The 22,515-nt window shown below is 38.7% G+C and overlaps 1 protein-coding gene across 1 annotated transcript in view; it reads right to left on the reverse strand.

The window, feature by feature from the left end:
* Positions 1-19,125, reverse strand: part of LOC127449921 (collagen alpha-1(XXV) chain-like) — a 40,609-nt gene extending 21,484 nt beyond the window's left edge. The window contains exons 1-4 of the mRNA XM_051713551.1: positions 19,117-19,125; positions 18,988-19,014; positions 13,758-13,784; positions 2,705-2,764 (exon numbers count right to left, since the gene is read on the reverse strand). Coding sequence (XP_051569511.1) covers positions 2,705-2,764; positions 13,758-13,784; positions 18,988-19,014; positions 19,117-19,125 — 123 coding nt within the window. The remainder of the gene's footprint in view (positions 1-2,704; positions 2,765-13,757; positions 13,785-18,987; positions 19,015-19,116) is intronic.
* Between the last annotated feature and the right edge of the window lie 3,390 nt (positions 19,126-22,515).

A 22,515-nucleotide genomic window follows, 5' to 3' on the forward strand; every position in this document is an offset into this window, starting at 1 on the left:
ATCAAGGTTGATTTTTGATTAATATTAGCACCATAATAAACATCGGAAAGTGTATTAGGGGCCGTTCACACCGAGCTCATTTTTGCATCCGTTGGCGCTTCTTTTCAATTGTTTTTCCAGGTAAACATGCACTAGAGAGATGTCTTTGACTGTTACACTGTGTTTTGCTTATTTTGTAAGTCTTAGTCTTTCCCGGGAGCGCTGGGTTTTCTAGACGTCGTTTCAAATTAAAAATAACTTAAACTGTTAAAACGCATCTCAAGACATCCTCGTTTTTTCCATTCGTTTTCCATCTGCATCTAGCTTTTTTCTTTTTCTTTTTTTTTTTTTTTGCCCAATAACGTGTTCGGAATGTGAACACATTAACACTACTTGGTCTAATGCTCAGGTCCAATATTTTGACACATATCTGATTTTCTCCCTCCTGTTTACATTCTCTCAAGAGAAACCGACTGTGTTTACCTTAATACTTTGCAAGACATATATTTTGACCAAGAATTACATCGATACGTCTCAGGCATGTGCTGCCTGACTGACAGGTGGCTGCTTTAATGCATCTATGTACGAGTGCTCATGCCGCCTGCCAGTCAGGCAGTGCGTGTGTAACATTATAGAGCTGTTGAAGTTATAGTTAAAAAAACCCCGAAGAGAATTCTCCATGGGTTCCCTCTGGATTTTCCTAGGGGCTTTTATAATGGGGTTTTCAACTTATGGGTGAAATAAGGTCTGTGGTAAACATTACTTGACAATGTGTTTTGTTCTACAACATAAATTACACACTTTCATACATCAAAACATGTATGAAAATATGTAGTATGAAAGTGTGTACTATTCATGTATCATCAAGTAATGTTTACCACAGACCTTATTTTACTCATAAATTGAAAAGCCTATTAAATAAACCCATTGGAAATTCCAGAGGGAACCCATGGCAAATCAGCCTTTCCGGATTCGCCTACAAATTGACATCACGGCAGAACAGCTCTGCTGACATTATTCATAATAGCGCCATACTTGATTTCTGATGTGAATGAAAACGAGGCTGTGAGAGACAGACTTACAGTCTCTTAGGGGGATATACTATATAAAGCTGCATAAAGCTCTTTGATCACACTAATTTTCCTGAACTCATGTTTTTTTTGTTTTTTGTTTTTTGTCTACTGAAATTTTTGGAAATATTTTTCTTTTTTTTTTTGTCAGAGGAACCATCCAAAACATTTTTTAAAACAGTATTACACATTGAAGAGACTGTGAGTCTATCCCTCACAGCCTTGTTGTCATTCCCATCAAAAATGAAAGATGGCGCTACTGTGGATAAGGTCAGTGATTCGGCACTCCGTACTGCCGATACTGTTAAATCACATTCATACATTTTAAATATTGCCTAAATGTCCAAATATTTTTGCGGCCACAGTATATTTAAAACTTTTATATCACAAATATATTCTTCTGTATTATTTTAACTATTTTTTTCACCTGAGGACTGAGATAAAAGCTGAAGAATGGAGAGCAAATGGTGGGCCAAAGAGGAGAAGCCCAGTCTGATGGAGTACTGGCAGAAAAAGAGCAGAATGTGGACAAGCACTACCTTAATGAGTCGCCGTTTAATGAGTTGCTGATCGGCAGAAAGAAAGCCATGATTGATCTTAGGGAAGACCATCTGAGCAGGTGTGTGAGGTCAAAAGAGGTCGGAGGTCAAAGGTGAGAGAGGTTGGAGAGGAAACAGTTGCATGAGGTCCCGGAAGAAGGAAGAGGAAAGGAAATAAAAAAGGTACAAAATTAGATTAGATCAAGCAATTGAGTCACACGACCCAATCCAGCGCCTTCATGCATTGGTAAAAATTGACATTTTCCATGGTGGCAGCAATGGAAGTCTGGAGTGTATTTGGCAGCAAAGCCTGTAATTACCACCTCATGGGTGTTAGGATACCTACTCTGAGAGCGCCAACCCAAGGAAGCATGTCAACTTCTACTCAATGAAAGCACTGTCATCACAGTGTTCTTTGAAGCCAAGGCACTCTCGAGGAACTGCACACACTGAAACCCACCATATCGATTTATTTATCTTTGTCTGTAGCCTCTCATTGAGATATTTGAATAGTCCTCCCATCTCAAAGAGGCACCTGTAATTATGAAGGCAAAAAAATAATTCTGTTGCCGTAGATTGAAATATCGCATGGTATGACCCACAAATTATATGAGTATAATTCTGAGCATTTAAGCAGGTGGTGAAAGAATCATATTTTTGGGGGGTGGGGTGGATATGTGGTGAACCAGAGGAATCAGCTCTGAATATATCTTGCCACTTTAGTTTACCCCTTAATGCGTCTCACTTGACATTTTCCATTTGTAGAATCCAAGCAGACACTGGCCAGACTGTTCGGTGGTTAGAAAATGTGAATCTTGATTGTAATTAATCACACATCACTGGTTTATTAGGGAAAAAACTGTTGCTCTACTATGAGTGCATGCATTCCTGTCACCACACTGCATAATGACACCCCTGGAATCGGGTGAGCTGGTGGCTTGGGGTCATGATGAGTGAAAGTACTTTTTGATTGGTTGGACTGGATTTATCAGACACAGTTGTGTTTGGGCCAAGACTGTCACTGCATGGGCAAAGAGGACAAATGCGTTGTTGATATATCTCAGTGTGTGTGCCATCCATAGAGTCTGCCTGAGCCGTTTGGCCATGCCAACAAACCTTCACAGTCAGGATTTGATTGCTGTGTAATGCAGCCAGGGTGGGTAGACCAGGAAGTCCCTGGGGACAAACAGCACAGAAATGGCACAATACAAACAAAAGCACACAGCATGACAATACAAGCCATTGACTCCAAACAAGCAGAGAGCACTTGGCTGTTTTTTGCATTAGTTTCACATTGGTTTGACTCAAAATGTCAAAAGTTTAAACAAACTGTTCTTCTAATTGACAAAGGGGCATTCACACACTGGCATTTTAAGATGCTGAAATAATTTTGATTTAATCTAAGTAATGCACTTAGCCAAACACAAATCATAGTTATTTTAACTTGTTTATGTGTACTCTTGTATTGTGTGCCAACAGAGGTGGGTAGTAATGCGCTACATTTACTCCGTTACATTTACTTGAGTAACTTTTTGAAAAAAAAAAACAAACAAAAAAAATTACTTTTACAGTAGGTTTAAAAGTGGGTACTTTTTACTCTCACTGAAGTAAATTTCAAATGAATTTTATTTACTTTTACTTCTTTACAATTGGTGGCGTTCCTGTCGTTACATTACTGGGTTTAATTTTAGTTAATGTGTAATTTATTGAGAGATTATTGAATGGGACTTTTACGATCAAACTCTTCAAAGTGAAACACTTTCTTTGCTCCGCACAGTGAAAAAAAGAATAGTTTCGTCATGCAATGCCTTCATTAAGCACCAAGACAAGCGGATATTTCAAGATTAAAATCATAGCTCCAACTCAAAGCAGCACGCTGAGGTCAGTTTTGGCTCTAATCCTACCGTGGGCTTTTCTGTGTAATGAGAAGGTCATTTTCAGGGTGATAATGTATCTGGGCTCTTATAACATCAGTTTTTAAATATACATTTTTAAATCAGTGCAGCAATATATCAGTGCGCTTTGTCCCGTGTCCATTTACCCTGCGCCCTTGTGGGGGAAACTATCGCAGCTACTTCAGGCGGATTAACTGTATAAATCCATGTAAACATCCAAGTTGAGAGTAAATAAATTCATTTTGCTCTGCCATTCACATGATCGACAACTGGAGTGAGAACAGACAGCATTTCTGCATGTGCACAGCGAGGTGTGCGGGCTGCGCGCATGTGAGAGTGGCTGTGTCTGAAATCGTTCACTCATTCACTATTTCCTATATAGTGAATGGCAGTTAGTGCACTATATCTCAGCAGTGAGTGAACGAAATGAGTGAGTGAATTCGGACGCTGACGGATACACCGAGTGTCGGAGCTCTGGGGCTCTTGCAGAAACGTCACATATGAAATTTTAAAATACTTGGGCCTTACTTGTTATTCTTATTAAATAATATATTAATACAATAAATCTTCATTCTGACTGACATTTTTAATAAATACTGTGTGTTAAACCTCTGGGGTCGACGGACGCGCAGGCACGTCCTGCTGGATTTTTTCTGCATAACAGCGGAAACAACTTAAAATACTCCATCATATTTGGGCATACAGATAAGTGTAAGACATCATTAGAAACTATAAAGGGTCTACTTTTATTTGTGTACACTCACAATAACAACAAAACCTTGTGCTTTTGTAAAATAAAGAAAATAAACAGGGTGCGCTTTCAGCCGTCTCTGTCTCCGCGAGCATCTTTCTGAAACACGTCACAAAAATGAAGTGAAACTCCGCGAATACTTATCACACAAACTTGAAATATATGTCTAAAGAAAGCTTAAAATGTCTACTTTTAAATAAAACAATTCAAATTTAAAACAAATATTCTCCTGCAATGTAATCTGTATGAAACCATGCGATGTACAGTTTCTCCTGGCTCAGCTAATTATCACTAATGTGATCCCACCAACCAACAGAGCGCGCTATTCATACGGTAATGTGCTGATGCGATCAATGCAAATGGTAAACGCCCTCAACAATGCCTCAAAAAACATCAAGTTCATCATCAGATTCATTCACTTTCCTGCGCCTTTGGAAGATGGCATGCTACACAGGTGAGGAAACTCTACAGATGGTACTGGATAGTGACGAAGAGATCACATTTTCCTCAGAAGAAGAGCGGGACTCCAACAATGAATGTTTACATTTTGAAGAGCAATTTGATCCAGCCGAGGATACAATTCCGGATGAGTAAGTCATTGAGTTTTACTTACATTAGTTGACATGCTATTTTATGTAAACATGTACATATTTTACTAGCTGGACTATTTCCAGACTTGCCAGCCAGTATTCAGAGTACTGAAATTTGAAATATGTCCTAATAGGCAAGTTTTAGTTGCATTTAAATGATGTTTCGGCTAAAGCAGGTATTTAAATTGTATGCTGTATGATTTAAATATGACATGTAATGTGATATAAAAATAATATGAATGTTTAGATTATATTTTAACTAGTGTTTATGCTGCCTCATTATCATCAATGAAGCTTGTGCTTGCAAATATCTGTTCGGGTGTAAATGTGTAAAATGTGCTGTAAATATGCCCATATTAGAAAAACAGCATATTAGAATGATTTCTGAAGGATCATGTGACACTGAAGACTGCAGTAATGATGCTGAAAATTCAGCTTTGATCACAGGTATAAATTGCATTTACAATATATTCAAATAGAAAACAGTTATTTTAAATTGTAAAAATATTTCACAATATCACTGTTTTTGCTGTATTATGGATCAAATAAATGCAGCCTTGGTGAGCAGAAGATACTTCTTTTAAAAACATTTAAAAAATCTTACAGATCTAAAAACTTTTAAACGGTAGTGTAGGTCTAAAGTTTTTAAGTAAAGTCTTTATGTAAAGAAAATATATAGTCAGATAATACGTTCAATCATTAAGTCTCCTCACATTCATTCTCTCTCAGGGGAGGGGTCTTTGTCTCCTCAGGTGTGAATCACATCAATATTCATGATTATCCACACCTCATCGCATATGACCTTTCTAACACTAAAAGTGTCTTACAAAAGTTAAACTATATTGTTTTGTATGAATGAGTGATCAGGATGGTTCACATCATTTTGTAGCAAAAACTCTTGGCTACAAGATCCAGTTCTCAAAAGTCTTGTGAACAAATGTTTAGTATGTGATATATGGCCTTATTTCAGTGACTTACAATTTTTGTTTTTTCAAAAACCACTTATAAACGTTATTTTCTCAAAAATACAAACATGTACATACATGTTGTTCACATATTATTGTAGCCCAGTTTGTGCTGAATACAGTGTTATCAGACTTTAGCCATTAATATGTTTGTAAGCAACTGAAAAAAGCACAAATGTCAAGGTATGTCAAAACTTCTCCAGGGCCCAAAACAACCTCAGGCCGCAGAGGGTTAATATAAAGAGTAAACACATTGTATCAAATAAAGAGTACATTTTAAAATGTATCTGTATGTTTTGCCTCTCTGTATGTTATTATGTTATTTTAATCAAGTAATGAATTGTCATTTACAACATTCAGCATGAAATAAAACATTGCAGAAGTGAAGGAAGCAGTAAACTCCCAGCTGGTATGTCTTCCCCATGGTGGATTATGGGCAATTAACCATTGTCGAGTATACATCAAACGTACACTTGAAATTAGAGTTCATTGTGGGTAATAATGAGTGAACAAAAGTAGGGAACGAGTGGCTCACTCAGAATTCAGACACTCCTACAAAATGGCAGACACCTGAAATATTGCAGTGGATTGAGGCAGTTTCAGACACAGTGAGTGTTCCACGACCAGGGCTGGTGCCATACCCAGGCTGCATACTCTGCATTTAGAGAGCAGCGGTACTGTTGTACAGAACTAATGATCTAAATTCTTTCAACAATGAAAACTGTAACTACACTGAAATAATAATCCACACAGGACTTTAAAAGCTATGAAATAGCTTGAGTAGGCATTAATAAAACATGATCTTGCTTTGGTTTATATTTCAGCATTATTTATAATGTCCTTGTGGGACATTTTCACGTTTTCACTGTAATAATTACTTGAAATGCTTCCAAACCTCTCTTGTTGACAAATTCATCCAGATCTGACAAGAGCCCTTAAAGGGATAGTTCACCCAAAAATTATAATTATCATTATTTACTCACCCTCATGCCACCCCAGATGTGTATGACTTTCATCTGCTGAACTCAAATGAAGATTTTTAGAAGAATTTCTCAGCTCTGTAGGTCCATACAATGCAACTGAATGGGTGGCAACATTTTAAAGCTAAACAAACAAATATAAGTCAGCATAAAAGTAATCCATAAGACTCCAGTGGTTAAATCAGTATCTTCAGAAGCGAGGTGATAGGTGTGGATGAAAAACTTTCACATTCTTGCGTTTTTGGTGATTCACATTCTTCTCTGCATATCGACCCCTGCTGTCTAGCAAAACAATGACAAATATTGATCTGTTTCTCACCCACACCTATCGTATCACTTCTGAAGACATGGATTTAACCACTGGAGTCTTATGGATTACTTTTATACTGCCTTTATGTGCTTTTTGGAGCATATAAATGTTGGCCTACAGAGCTAAAATATTCTTTTAAAAATCTTAATTTGTGTTCTGCAGAAGAAAGGAAGTCATACACATCTGGGATGGCATGAGGGTGAGTAAATCAGGAGAGAATTTTCATTTTTGGGTAAACTAACTCTTTAAAGTGATAGCTCAGCCATAATTTAATATTCTGTCATAAGTTCCCTACCCTCATGTTGTTCCAAACCAGAGTGACGCTTTGTATTATGTGGAACACAAAATATGTTAGACAGAATGTTAGGGACTGACAGTCTCGGTCACAATTCACTTTCAAAATATGGAGAAAAAAACATTCACTGAAAATAATTAGTGACACACGCAAACATTCTGTCTAATATCTCCTTATTGTGTTGCATGGAAGAAAGAAAGTCATACGGGTTTGGAACAACATGATGGTGAATGATGACAGAATTTCAATTAATAATAATAATAATAAAAATAATAATAATAATAATAATTCTGTAATACATGTTCAATGTGTATTGTATATGTGGAATATAGGGAAGTAAATGTCTATTATGTAATTTATGAAAGTAATGTGTTACTCACTACTTGAGTACTCTTTTAATTGGATACTTTCTTACTCTTACTCAAGTAATTATTTATGTTAGTACTTTTACTTCTACTTGAGTAATTATTTTTTTAAAGTAATTGTACTTTTACTTGAGTACAGTTTTTGGCTACTCTACCCACCTCTGTGTGCCAATACCCTTAAAGCTAAAATGTCTTTCTTTGTGGTGAGGGATTATATATTTGTTTAAAAAATGCTGGTAATGTTTGGTAAACTTGTATGTGTTTTTGCCCTAATGAAAATAAATGATGATCTACTTAATGGAGGATTCTATTCTTAGAATGTAACAAAAGAACAATATATTGGTTAAAAATACAGGAAAATACCATGCTTATGGGATATTCTGTCCCACAATGTTATGGGAAGTAATTCAAATTGCATGGCTCATTTAGGAGATGGAAGCAAAAGAAACCACACCATCTTCTGTTTTGGTGCTCAAGCAAAAAGTGCTTGCAAACAAAATACACTCACAAAATAAAATAGTGATAACTTGGAGTAAATGGGTCCTTTGGAAAAGATATAAGGCAGCAAAGTTCATCACAACCACAAAACTTCTTACAACAAAAATAAGAACAGGGAAAGATAATGATAACTCTATAAAAGGTTCTTGTATTACACATTTCTTCTTTCAGACTGCTGCCTCTGTTGTCCTTGTTTGTTTAACGATAGGTTTGATCAGTTTGTATGGAGACAGCAAGACTTAGCACTGATCCACACCACCTTATACAAGATGCCTGCGGTTAATATAATCCAGCTTTATGCGCCACTAGCCAGGATACCATTTTAAACCCGCCAGTTCTACTGTAATCATGCATGTGTTCTTACTGTTATGTTCTCTTGCTGTGGGAAAGAAATAAATGTCTTGACAGAGGAGCCAGCCTAAGAATATTTTATGATTTTTTGCTCAAAGCAAGCAAAGAAGGCATTCAACTTGCCCCCCAGACCCATTTACTATGTGTGGGTTTGTGAATTGCTTACAATTTATAGATAGTTTACAAGGACAAGGGTGAGAATGGTAGTGTCATATTGGTTCACTTAAAATCCTAACAAATTGCAAATTGTTCTGTTTTGCTGCATCAGATGTTTTGTTTTGCTGTGGGTTTGCATGTAAAGTGTGTGCCTGAAGCCAAATAAATGTAATAGTAGTAAACTAAATTGGCTTTGAGACTAAAAACCAAACTGGTGATATTGAACTAGCGCACATGCTGCTCCAAGCCAATAGAATTTCCACTTATGAATATTCTAATGTGATGGTATTCAAAAAAGTTTCCATATTTATAATATTTTGACTGGTCCAATAAAAAGTCAGAGAGGGCAAACTTTTTTCTGTGTGCTTTTCACAGTGTTTGTGTGGAAATGCATGTGCTGTGTGTGTTGTTTTAGCACCCGATTTACTAAAGCAATTATGATCAGATAACAGCGTAAAATATGCCCCAAAATAACCCCAAAATGCCCCAAAATTTAAAATTCATCATTTGATAAACTACTACAGACATATTCAATAGAAATTGTAGGCAAATGTCTCTTTAAAATAAAATTACTTTTACAGCCTACTCTGGGTGGTAATTGCTTAATGTTAAGAGTAGTGGTGGCGTAGTGGGCTAAAGCACATAACTGGTAATCAGACTGGTTCGATCCCCACAGCCACCACCACTGTGTCCTTGAGCAAGACACTTAACTCCAGGTTGCTCCGGGGGGATTGTCCCTGTAATAAATGCACTGTAAGTTGCTTTGGATAAAAGCATCTGCCAAACGTGCCACGTTTTTTTGAAAAAAGCTACATTTATAATAAGCCAAATTTACATATTAATGAGACATTTAACACTGAAAAGAATGACAACTTAATTTAAATACCTATTTCAGCACATTTAGCATCTGGTTAAACTGGAATGCAGGCGGTTAGTGAATAAGACTTCAACCCGCGGTTTTTGTGCTGAAAGCGTGCAGAGAACACAACTGTTTGGTGAATTCAACCCTTTGTCTTGAGCTGGACATCTTCAAAACTTCAAACACACTGAGCAGGACTAACACTAATGAATTATTAAGACCACACTCTAGTAAACTTTTAAGCGTCAATGAATCCAGCTGAAGTAACAGGCAACCATTTGTAGTCCAGACACAAACCTGTGACAGTACAGACAGTTTTGCCTGTCCATTAAGATTTTTAAAAATGTGAGTAAAACAGGAGGGAAAGAGGACCACACATCTCTTTCAATGGCAGAACTACGGCACTAATTCAAGTTAATGATGACACAAAGCTTGGGTGGCAACACTTGTAATTGTGTAAGCAGTGAATGTTTTATTTGCTATGTATTCACACTTTGACCTTGTGACCCGTCACCATGGTAAATTTGCCTTTTAACAGCCATGATCATGTCATATGTGTTACCTTTAGTGGTTTAGTGGCTGCTACCACACTGTTCCAGGGCTTTAACCCCTTAAACTCTGGTGTATTTTTTGACTGCCGTTTGCAATTTTTCACTCCCAAAATGTAAAAGCTCACCGTACACACATACAGTGGACTAATTGTAAAAATTAATCATCAACAGTTGCTAACAAGTTTCAGATGATTTGTGTATCATGCTTTTTCTGCTGGATTACTATTTGTTTTTTTCTTGACATCTGAGTTATAACATTGGATTATTTAACCAAGCAAGTTGACAGAAAAGTATCCCATTTTAAAGAAAACAGCCTAAGGTAAGTGTTTGTGGCTATTTGGGGCTTACAGAAGCAGTAATAAGGTCAGACATGTTTGTCTTTGTTGTCTTATAGGACCATATTTCACTTTGTGATTCTTTTGATAATCATTCGAACTGTGGTGTTAGGACAAATAACTATAGTCACATTTCTGAGAATGAGAGCTTTCATTTGGTATATGACTTGCCTATTCAGCTGCCATGTGTATAACTTTTATATTTATATTCATATTTCTAAATCATCACCTCTAGGTGGCGCTCATTTGATACACAAAATTTTAAGGGCTTTATTTTGTAATTTTATGAAACACAAATGCAACAGTTATTCTATGAAAAGTTCAGATTCTAAGCTTTCAAATGATACCACATATGAGTAACTTTTCTGGGGACTTTTACAATATAAGCATAAACTTATCGCATGCTTCTGGCATGTGACTAACACATTATTTTTACAATGAGGATATGTTTGCTGCTTAAAGACAACAAGTTAAACATGACATTTTGGTTTGCCCAATAAGTCTAATATACTATGTGTGCACATTTGGTGGAGGTTATGGCATAAATCCAAGGGTTCACATTTCCTGCAACTGTATTTTTATAGGCATTACACCTTGTTGATGAAGTTGGATTAACTCCTTTAGCCACAGTGTCAAAAGGCAAATATAATTTTTGCTTATCAGTTTCATTGGATAGTTTCTCCTTATTTTCATCCTGAACATTTACATACTAATTTGAAGCGCAAAATCAATGTGACATCTTAGTGAATATTTTGGTTAGGACACAATGATATCTAGCCTCATTATCTCTCTACTTTTATGTGATCTTGTAAAGTTAATTAAACAAGCACACCCTGTCAACCAGTACAGACATTGGTATTGTTTATGTGTGCTATGTGATGGATTCAGTTGGTGAATCTTTCTTTTTCCAGCTGTTGCAGACATAAATTGAGTTCTTTCACATTGGATGCTTTGTTTCTCTGGTTAAAAGGTGCAGACCATAAACTGATCCTATAAATTTAATTTGAAAGTAAGATCAGCATTCTAATCTAACCTAGAAACATGCAAGATTTGTTGTAGCTGTTTCTAATCTTGGTTTGAGCAAATCAAATGTCTACACGGGTCCCAAAATATATTTGGACACTTAAAGTCACACTTAAAAATGTCTTAATGGCATTCCATTAGATACAACATATCAAATTAAGTGACATCTGCAAATGAATGAAGCTAAACCTTTTCTCAGTATTAAAGGGGTAGTTCACCCTAAATGATAATTCTCTCATCATTTACTCATCCTCATGCTGTCTCAAACTCGTATGGCTTTGTTTCTTCTGCGGAACACAAACAAAGATATTATGAAGGATGTATGAAGTGTTTTTGTCAATTCAATGTAAGTCAATGGGGACCAAAACTTCCAAGCTCCAAAAAGGACATAAAGGCAGCATAAAAGTAATCCATAGGACTCGATATAGAATACGATAATTTGGGTGAGAAACAGACTAAATTTAAGTCCTTATTCTCCTTAAATGTTGACATCTGGCCCGTCTGGAAAACAGTGCAGGCTTCAACAAAGTGATTCTTTGATGTTGCACATGGTTTCCAGGTACTCTGTTCATTTGTCAAGAATGAGGAAGTGTGTGAATGGGCTGCTCTTAAGGAGACTGCAAATGTCAAGATATAGAGAATAAGGACTTACATTTTGGGCTGTTTCTCACCCAAAGTGATCATATCGCTTCAGAAGACATGCATTAAACCTCTCGAGTAATATGGATTACTTTTATGCTGCCTTTATGTCATTTTTGGAGCTTGAAAGATTTGGCTTGACTTACATTGTATGGACAAAAGCATCATAAATCCTTCAAAATATCTTTGTGTGCTGTAGAAGAAAGAATGTCATATGAGTTTGAGACAGCATGACTGAGTAAATTATGAGAGAATTGTAATTTTTAGGCATACTATCCAATTACTTTTAACCAACTGGTCTCAAGATAAACTTTATTGGGTGTACGAAGTCAGTTCTCCTCAAGTTCATGCAGTATATAAATATATATGTATAATTTTATTATTTAAAAACCTAACAAACTTCTTTTTTTTATTTATTTATTTTTTATACATTTCACTTGAAAAGCGTGTTTATGATATATTTCTTAAAATTAAATCCCACTTGTGTTATATAATGCAAAGAAATCCATGAATTTTTTTGTGTCCAAATACTTTTTGGGGCCACTGTATATATTGCACCTCTAAAACAATAAAGCCACGCTTTTAAAGGGAAATAATTCAGGTACCACAGACCAGTGATCTCAAATTACAGTAGTGAATAATTACCCAAATATAGAGCCTTTTTGTGCAAAGATACTTAATAAAATGTACAAGTTGTAGGAAGCCCACAAACTCGCTGTGAAATGTTGTAAATCAAGGAACAGGGAGTTTTTATACGAAAACCAGTGTGGGCAACTATCAAATACGGCTGACAGCATCAGATTAACATGATTAAGATGACTTCTGGCAGGCCCACAGACTAAGCTACATTACATTTCAAAAAGTTAACCTTTGCTTGTTCTCAAGCCTGGTTGAAATCAATTAAAGGCAATTTAAGCTGTGACCCCTTCAGAGTCTGTCCAAGACGATGATGGATACAGATACAACACACCAGAAGAAAGATCAGGAGAGGAAAGGGCACTTAATGCAATGAACTTCAGACAAATAGCCTTGATTGGTTAGAGAGAACTTGCGTTTTGGAGAGTGATCATTTAAACACAGCACACATGCAACCATACTGGAATGAGATATGCAAGTGGTTTATCTCATAATCTGCCAACTGCAGCATAGTGCACTCTTCATAATCATCCTTTAAGAGGTGTGAATTTATCAAGCTGTCAAGCAACTGAGCTGGAAATAATTACGTTCTTTGAAGGAGCTGTTAGTCTAAAGTACTCATATGTCATTGTGAAGTCACAGAATGTTAGGACCTCAATTCTGGTAGAAAACCCTCAGCTATATTGAATTGCAACAGGCTCAGTTAACATTCGCTTGGACTTTTTCCACAACTGATACTGTATGTCCCCTTATTGTTGAAGCCAGTCCCTAAAGGATTGCCCTTTCAAAACAGCTCAGGTGTTTATAGTTTTGCCTTTTCAAGCCTTATTCACACACTCTGTTGTGCTTGGTAAGCCTGAGACAGCACTGTCCACAGAATCCCATGCATTTCAAACATGCTACCCACAAGTACATATGGGAGACATAACACACATTCACGAACAGGACATGCAAGAAAAAGACAACATACCCGCGGTCCCTGGTCACCTTGATCACCCTATACAAAAAGAGAAAAATAGAGTTAGAGAATATGATTTTGTAATACAGATACACAGAGTAAAAAAAGAGTACCATTGTAATTTAAAACACATTGATGATGAAAGTTAATACCCACGGCCACAAAAATTAATTGCGGTTGAGGGTAAAATCACTTACGATAACATAAACTCAGAGGACAGAGTTTGGGAGAAGAATAAGAGTGTTTGTGTGTGTGTGCATATGGGTCGAGAGATGTAAGGAACATCCTCTATGTAGTTGAGTTTTTTACGGTTCCTCGCATATCTGTTGGTGCATGGCTCGCCAAAGGATTCTCTTTAAACCAGGATGTATGACATAGCACCAGTGTGATTTGTCTTGACTCCAACTGCATTGTAATGCCATTGTTAGGGGGCAATGGTGGCTCAGTGGTTAAGGCTCTGGGTTACTGTCCAGAATGTTGGAGGTTCAAGCCCCAGCACTGCCAAAATAACACAGTTGGGCCCTTGAGCAAGGTTCTTGACCCTATCTGCTCCAGGGGTGCTGTATCATGACCCTGTGCTCTGACCCCAGCTTGGTTGGCTATGCAAAAAAAAAGAAATTCACTGTATATGTGTGTGACAAAATAAAGGCTTCTTCCAAATGACACATCTGAATCTTTCATGCAACTTGTTGAGGAGGCTATGTTGTGTCATTTATTGTTATAAATCAAAATTTAGTTTGAAAGTAACTAGTACTCACTGTCCAAAAGCAAAGCTAAGACATCTACACTGTCTTCCAAGATAAATACAAAATAATCTAGCTTGTTTCTTTGGCAGTTCAGCCTTTCGTAAAGATTACCATGGCACAATTTGAAGGATCAGGGAATAGCTTTATAATAGTGTAAGTTCTGAATAATTTCTCCCAGGAACACAATGTATGCACTGTACTGCTTACTGTTTAGATCAGTAATAACAACAGATTCAAAGATGTTGGGCTCCCAGAGAATGTTCAGTTTTCTCCAATTACCACAGGAAAAGAGCCCACCCAGTTCTTTTTGTACCATGACCAATAAGGCTTGTGACTCCAGAGTGACTGTGTGAAAGCAACACTTAACTTGATGACTCGTCCCTTCCTCGTACATTGGCTTAGGACTCTGAAACAAATGAGGTGCAAGCATGTTGGGCTGGAATGTCTTCAGAGAGCAGTTTATATTTGATTTTGAGGGTTTGCGGTCATCGTTACGGCAAACACTAAATGGTAGCGATTGGAGCGTGGAGAGCCCTGAAACTCGAAACGGGTGGATCCAATTTTGAAACTGTCAGTTTTCTGCGTCTTGCATAACTTAATTGCAATCCAGGATTTCCAGACAATTGTATAATTGAACAGACTCCACGCACTATCAAAAGAGGATACACTCAGGCCTTAAAATGAGGAATGTGAATATTTCAAATAGAAAACTTCTACACTAGTGGTGAACCCACGACCCATACGGATGGCTCACTAAACCGGGGACATTGTGAAAGATTTTCGGGGTAGTTGATGGGACAGTAACTTGCTCTATCAGGCCAGTGGTGCATTGTCACTAAATCTTAAAGTTGTTGATCTTGTACATGCATTTTTATGCCATGAAAAATATTACACTTAGTTTTCTATGATGTACAAAACATTGCTGTTGCAACTTAAATTTATCAAAATGTATCTGGCAGCTATCATTGCTAGAGTTTTGTTGAAATTGGCTTAATGGCTTCATCTTGGAAGCATCAGATAGAATGAGTTGAAAATTTGCACCATATGCCATCGTTTTTCAGCAAAAGTCTGTTTATGAATTCATTGCTGTATTTATTCCAAATTAAAAACCGAGTTTTTAAAATTTATTGTAGAGCAAACTTAACATTTATTACAAAATATAAACAGTGTGGCACATTATTAGGAACACCTGTACACCTACACCTTCATGCAATTTTCTAATCAGCCAATCGTGTGTCAGCAGTATGATGCATAAAATCATGCAGATATGGGTCAGTTCACATCAACAATCAAAAAAAAAAAAGAAAGAAAAAAAGAAAATGGATCTCAGTGATTTCGACTGTGGCATGATTGTTGGTGCCAAATGGGCTGGTTTGAGTATTTCTGTAACTGCTGATCTCCTGCGATTTTCATGCACAACAGTCTCTAGAGTTTACTCAGAACAGTGAGTAAAAAAACCAAAAACATCCAGTGAACAGCAGTTTTGTGGACAAAAACACCTTGTTGATGAGAGTGGTCAACGAAGAAAGACCAGACTGGTTCGAGCTGACAGAAAGGCTACGGTAATTCAAGTAAAATTTTGAACCACTGGCCCAAATGGGCCAGCTAAAAAAAACCTTATTGTTGAGCCCTAGACCTTGCTAAAAAGACCAGCTTAGACCAAGCTGGGGTGCGTTTCCCAAAAGCATCATTAGCAAACTATGGTCGCAAGTTCCATCGTTACCAACATAGTTCAACCTTTTGGTGTTTCCTGAAATTTTTGTTCCAACGAACATTTAAAGCATCACAAATTTGTGTGGTTGGAACTTTAGCTCTCCACCTGTGGTTAGAAGCATAGTTCCTTGAAAATTTACTGTGGGGACATCATTTGACTTCGCTGAGGCTTCTATATCTTTCATTCCATATATATCTTTTATTCTGTCAAGACTTGACCACGATTACATGCACTTATGAAAACTGTTATTCCGGGTTGCGGCATTCTGAAACACACTGAAATGTAAACGCAAATGTAGTCGATTAAGGCATTAAATGTTTGAAGAAAAAGTGCTTTATCACACACGGTATCTGTCGGAGAACGCGGCTTACGTGTCAATATTAACGCAAACATTTTTGAAGAGTGCGCATGTGCTCGGGGAACCCCGAAGTCTAATGTAGAAGAAAACCCCACTATTCTGTCGCATTACACAATGCACGGAGCTTTCATGCCTTCAGCAGCTTTCACACATTAAACAGCTGTCTGGTGTACTTGTAAATTAGATATTATAAACCACAGAAGATATTACTCCACCGCCTGCATATCATCATTAACAACAGCTGTTGTTATACCAACGTGATTGAACAATGCATGAGCAACATAGTTACTATATTTTCGGGAAACAGCCATGACTAGCTTGTTAATTTCTCCAATGATGCATCATACTATGGTGGTTAAGCAGTGAGTTACGTAGTTGTATGGGAAATGCACCCCTGGCTGTTATATGCTGGTTAGTGTTGGTTTGGTACTGGTTCAGCTGGTTGATCAGCACAGCCTTGCTGTTAACCAGTAAAGAGTAGCTTGTGAAGCTGGTTGACCAACATGGTCTTTCTGGTGAAGCTGGTTAAGCCAGTTAAAGGTGCACTCAGTAATTTTTTGAAGTATGTTGAAGTGGCTTACATTGCTTACAATGACACCTAGTGGCCTGGATGCTGCATCATTAAAACACAGTTGTTTTCAGTTACCAATGCCATTGTAGATATTCACTATGCACAATAAACCAGGATTAATTTAATTCATGAATAAAAGTGTCCAATAACAGGGCAAGTTACTTTTTTAGATTAAGCGAGTAGTATTCAGCTGGTCAAGTGATACTATCATGGTTGCCCACATGAGGCGTCCCTGCCCCATGCAGAATAAAAGAGCTTTTATAATGTTTCTGATATGACTGAACTCTCCATCTCTCATGAGTGGTCATGATTTTATACAAATGTTAAAAAATTACTAATCATTTCAGTAGAAGTAAAACTTTTTAAATTAGGAAAAAAATTACTGAGTGAACCTTTAAGAAGCCTGATGGGAATACTAGCACACCAACATCCCATGCTGGGGGATCAACATTCAAAATGCAACATAAACTTCTGATTAGTATAAGCTGGTCTTTTCAGCAGGGGAATCAAGTCCTATATTGAAGCAAATGAGGAATATCCTTACACCTCAAATGGGCCCAGCTGAGCCTCTAAAAGTCATTAGCTGTTTCTAGCATGTACTTCTTGGTTACACAACCAGAACAGTTTCCATCTCACTCTAGATTTGTGATTGTCCAAATTTCAAATGTTTTCTTGAGTTTGCAAACCATCATAAATTCTACATCATCATAATCATCATTATTCTAACATTATCTTATTAACTGTCTCAATGGGCCGCTAATATTTGCATCTACTTTCTAATAATGAGAAAAGAACATTAGCGACCATCAGAAAGTTTGTGGCTTTTTTTGTGCTTTTTGTTGCCATGGTGCACCAAGAATTCAGAGCGATGATGGCGTCTTTCCGTTATGTACTGTATGAGGAACCTCAGACACTTGAATGGTTTTGATCTTTCTGCATTGGAGCTGTGTGGATACTGACTGGTCACTGCTTGTAGCGACTAATGAAGACACAGTGTGGTAATTTTTCATGCTTGGCATCTGTTTTATAAAGAGATACTCTCTTAAGTGTTAAAGCACTTCAGCCTGGGGCCTGGTGGGAAGGCATTAATGTAGTGCACTGTGGATTTGTGAGCAATTTAGATATTCCAAAATGAGCCTTGAGGTCACGGCCACTCCATATGCAATGACTAACTGCAGATTTCCATTAAAATCCATTCCTTATGAAACTAAATCTAATTATGATCAAAGTAAAGAAATAATGCCATATTTTTTATTTTGACAGTTGTATTCATGTTATACATAAGAGATTCTCTCTTTAAGAATGACATGGAACATAATGCTAGGAATTTACGTTTATATGTTTGTATATTATCCCTGCTAAGATATTTTCCAGTTGTCCTGATCTTTAGCAATTAATATACATTTCAACATTTGTGAAGTTGGAATTTTTTTATAAATATAAATGAATAAACAAACTAGTATAATTAATTCACAGAACTGAATTACAGAGGCTAATTTCAGTTTGAGATGGAAGCAATTAAGCCAGATCCAGACTAAATCTACAATCTACAATTTTCTTGGGGAAAATTGGCAGAATTCTATAGAATACATTTAAACATGGCAAACTCTGTAACACAGACCAGAGAGTACTACACTCTTTTTAGCAAGTTTAAAGACTAATTGAATTAGCCAAAATATTTAACTAACACGCAAATGACGGGCACATATTCCAATTCTTTGGAAATCTGCAGAGCTTTCTGTGGAGTTCTGCAAGCACCATTTGCATGCAGCCTGCTTATGACATACACTGCAATAGACATACTGTACATACATGCACTGCTGATAGAAGAAGTATCATGAAAAGTTTCTTACCTTGTCACCTTTTGGACCAGGTGGGCCCTAATGGGAATTGTAAAGAAGAAAAAAAGTATTAAAGGTTGTGTTCATAAATGGCTGCAAAACAAAGTTTTACACTAAGATCACTAGCATCTGAATACATACATCCCCCATATCCCACTTATTTATATACAGCATAGATGCATAGTGTCCCACACATGCTGTGAGTTCAGGAAGGCTTGTGAATTATGCTTTACGTGTATTGTGCTCCAGTTGTTATACTCAGCTTACAAAGTTTCATGCTTACAAAGTGACCCTCTGCCCTTCAGTGTGATGAACTAAATTCTGTCCTTTCCTACTTTGAATGCACTCAACCGTCCAGAGTGTTATTTCAGAGTCTCTCCACTCTGTTATATGAGCTAACAAACCTTTTCCACACAGCATGTAAATGAAAATGTCCTATTGTTGTCTTATTAGATGAAGTGTGGATTAGGATCCAGCCTTAAAGTGTGACCAGCTGCAAAAAGTCAGGTGAAGAAGTGCTTGTTTTCTATACACAGAGATAGTGGCTTGATAAGATCTCAGAAGTAGCAAAATTTGCTCCACTGGAGTCAACTGACCTAGAATAGATGGAGCCCACAGATATGCAGTAAATGTCATGACACCATCAAGCACTGTGGGGAGCAAGTGTTCCAGAGCTAGTCACAGAATTCCCAGTTAATCCCAAGCCTCATTACACCAGGGTATTATGAAAATAAATAAATAAATAAATAAAAATACTAGCTTACTGCACACTATACACGGTATACTGCATATTGTTTTTATTTTTTTTTTTATTTTTTTTTTTTTGTTTGATAGCAAGTTAAACAATAGATATTATTCAACAATAAAGGTACTTTCAAAAGTAGTATGCTAGAATGTTGTCACATGACCATCTAAGTGGTGTTCAGTAATCATGTTGGAAATAGAGCCTTTTATTTTCACATTTTTAATACATTTTGTTTAAATTTGGTGTAAAATGTTGTAATTCTTTTTGCAGTCTGATTAAATAATGAGTCAAAAGAGAGATGTTAAAAACTGCTAATTGAAGTTCATATCGAGCATATTGCATTGTGGAATACAGTATTCTGAACATTACCAGTGATGTGCATCACCTTATATCAGATCTAAGCCCTCAAAATATTCAGGGCCATTACTATGTTTAAACTTTAAAATCTGTGAAATGTTAATAGTTTTGTGTAGAGCACATTTAAAATGTAAAACTATATTTCTCAGTCTCAGTCGCATATTAATGTGGATGATGTGTCTAATCTTAAGACTGCTGCAAAACTCAATTAATAGCCTCTAGTGTGCCCACAGTTCCAAATGACCTCATATGACTTTGGAATTCATTTAGCCCTGATTATTTAAAAATATATATATATAATTTAGAGCTCATTGACCATAACACTATCAAAATGTATTCCTCTCATTAATCTCAAATTACTAATGAGCTCTTTTTGGGACAGAAGTAAGAAAGTTCCCCTTCTGTCACTCACTTGACGTTGTGTCGATGTAGTGACACTAGGGGTCGCTCTTGAGAGCCCCGAACACATCAGATCTTTGAGAAAAGGCCAATGAGAAATGGCGAGTGGAATTTGCATGCCACTCCCCCAGACATACGGGTATAAAAGGAGCTGGCTTGCAACCACCATTCAGATTTTTTCTTTGGAGCCGAGCGGTTGTACTATCAGCGAGCTGAATACTACTGCTGTTCCATTCACCTCTTAAGAAGCGTATGCTGTTGGATATATGGCGCATTTCCAGCGGCTTTCTCTCCTTCTGCACGACGAGTGCAGATTTCGCCCCTGGGCACTTCGACAGCGCTAAAAGAGTGTATATTCCTGCTAAAGAGTATATTTTCTCTATTAGAGCACACACACTGATGTTGAACGTCTTTTTAAAGACGCGTCTTTATAAAAATGCCTTTACGTCTTTGTGTGATTCCTGGATTCGGGCGCTATCTTTCCACTTCCGATGGCCACGGGAGCTGCCTCATGTGTCTGGGCAGCGATCACACTGAGGCAGCATTCATGGATGGTTCACGTTCTCATTGTGAGAACATGACCATGGCAACGTTGCGGTCGTGGCTTTCCTTCTTCCAGGGGAAAGCCACTCTAGCCGCCACCCCCCGCCTCGCCTTTTACCTCCGGGTATGAGGCCGGCCCGGCAGGCGCTGGAGGTGATTTGGGGGCTTCAATGGGCGCGGCTCCGCTGGGTAAATCCCCGCAGACCTCTCATTCCCCAGCATGCTCGTTTGCCCCTGGCGAGTTCTGAGAGGAGACCAGCTCGCCCCAGGGCCAGCTTAGTGTCCCTTTCGGAGCTCCGGAGCAGGATGAGTGCTCAATCGCTGCATCGGAGAGCGTACTGGCGATGTCAGACGCCGAGGACTCGACTGGGCTGCAACCTTTGGGTCGGCCCGCCCAGTCTGAGGCTGATGGAGAGATGACCACCATGCTTGCTCACTCCCCTGAACCCTCGCGGCTAGATGATTGGTTCCTGGGTTCGGGGCGCCGCTCACAGCCACGCCACGCCCCCCGCCCCGGTCCCTTTCTTCCCGGAAGTGCACGATGAGCTGACGAGGTCATGGAGGGCACCTTTTTCTGCCTGAAACCGATCTCCCAGCTCGTCCGCTCTCACTACCCTCGATGGCGGGGCGGCCCACAGGTATACGGAGGTCCCTCAGGTGGATAAGGCGGTGCACTCGGGCAGGCGATGTCCACCCTCGTGGTCCAGAAACACCACCTGTGGCTGAATCTGGTCGCTTTCTCAACGCCCCCATCTCCCAGATCGGCCTATTCGGCGACACCGTCGAGGACTTCGCCCAGCAGTTCTCGGCGGTGAGGAAGCAGACGGAGGCTATACAACACATCTTGCCCCAGCACGGCTCAAGATCCTGTATCCTGTCTGCTCGCCGAGGGCGTCCCCCTGTGGCGGTGAAAGCCCAGGCGGCTCCGCCTCAGCCCGAGCCCAGTTCTCGGCCCCAGTGTAGAGCCCCCAGCAGGAAGCTGTTGCCCCCCACCTCACGGGCCGGCATGAGGACCCGGAAGGCTCCTAAGCACCCCCGAGACGGATGATCCAGGGAGCGATATGTCTGCTGAAAACCCGGAGCTGGTATCCAGACCACTCCATCCCCCGGTGGAGGGCCGGGAGGTAAATCCTTGGTTTCCTTTTCTTTTATGTTCGCCCCACATTCTCAAAAGAGCAGTTTCCTCACTCCCTGGGTCACATAGCCAGTGTTTACGATCGGCGTTATCATGGCAACCGGGCACTGAGCACCTGCGACTTAGACGCCGCGAACGCGGGCCCCCCACCTTCGCGTGTCCGGTCGCACCACACTCACACCCACGGCCAGGTGGTTGTGACGGACTACGAGGACGGTCAAAAAGTCCCTCCTCCCCTGTCGCCGACCCCCCCGACACTGGGTACATGGAGCAAGGTAAGTGCTTCGAGGGTCCCCTTAGCACAGCCACGAGTTCGAGACGAAGCGAGGCTCCTCGACGTGGCATCCCCTGCTCCCTCCTG

The sequence above is a fragment of the Myxocyprinus asiaticus genome, chromosome 2 (assembly GCF_019703515.2).
Source record: "Myxocyprinus asiaticus isolate MX2 ecotype Aquarium Trade chromosome 2, UBuf_Myxa_2, whole genome shotgun sequence".
Taxonomy (NCBI): Eukaryota; Metazoa; Chordata; class Actinopteri; order Cypriniformes; family Catostomidae; genus Myxocyprinus; species Myxocyprinus asiaticus.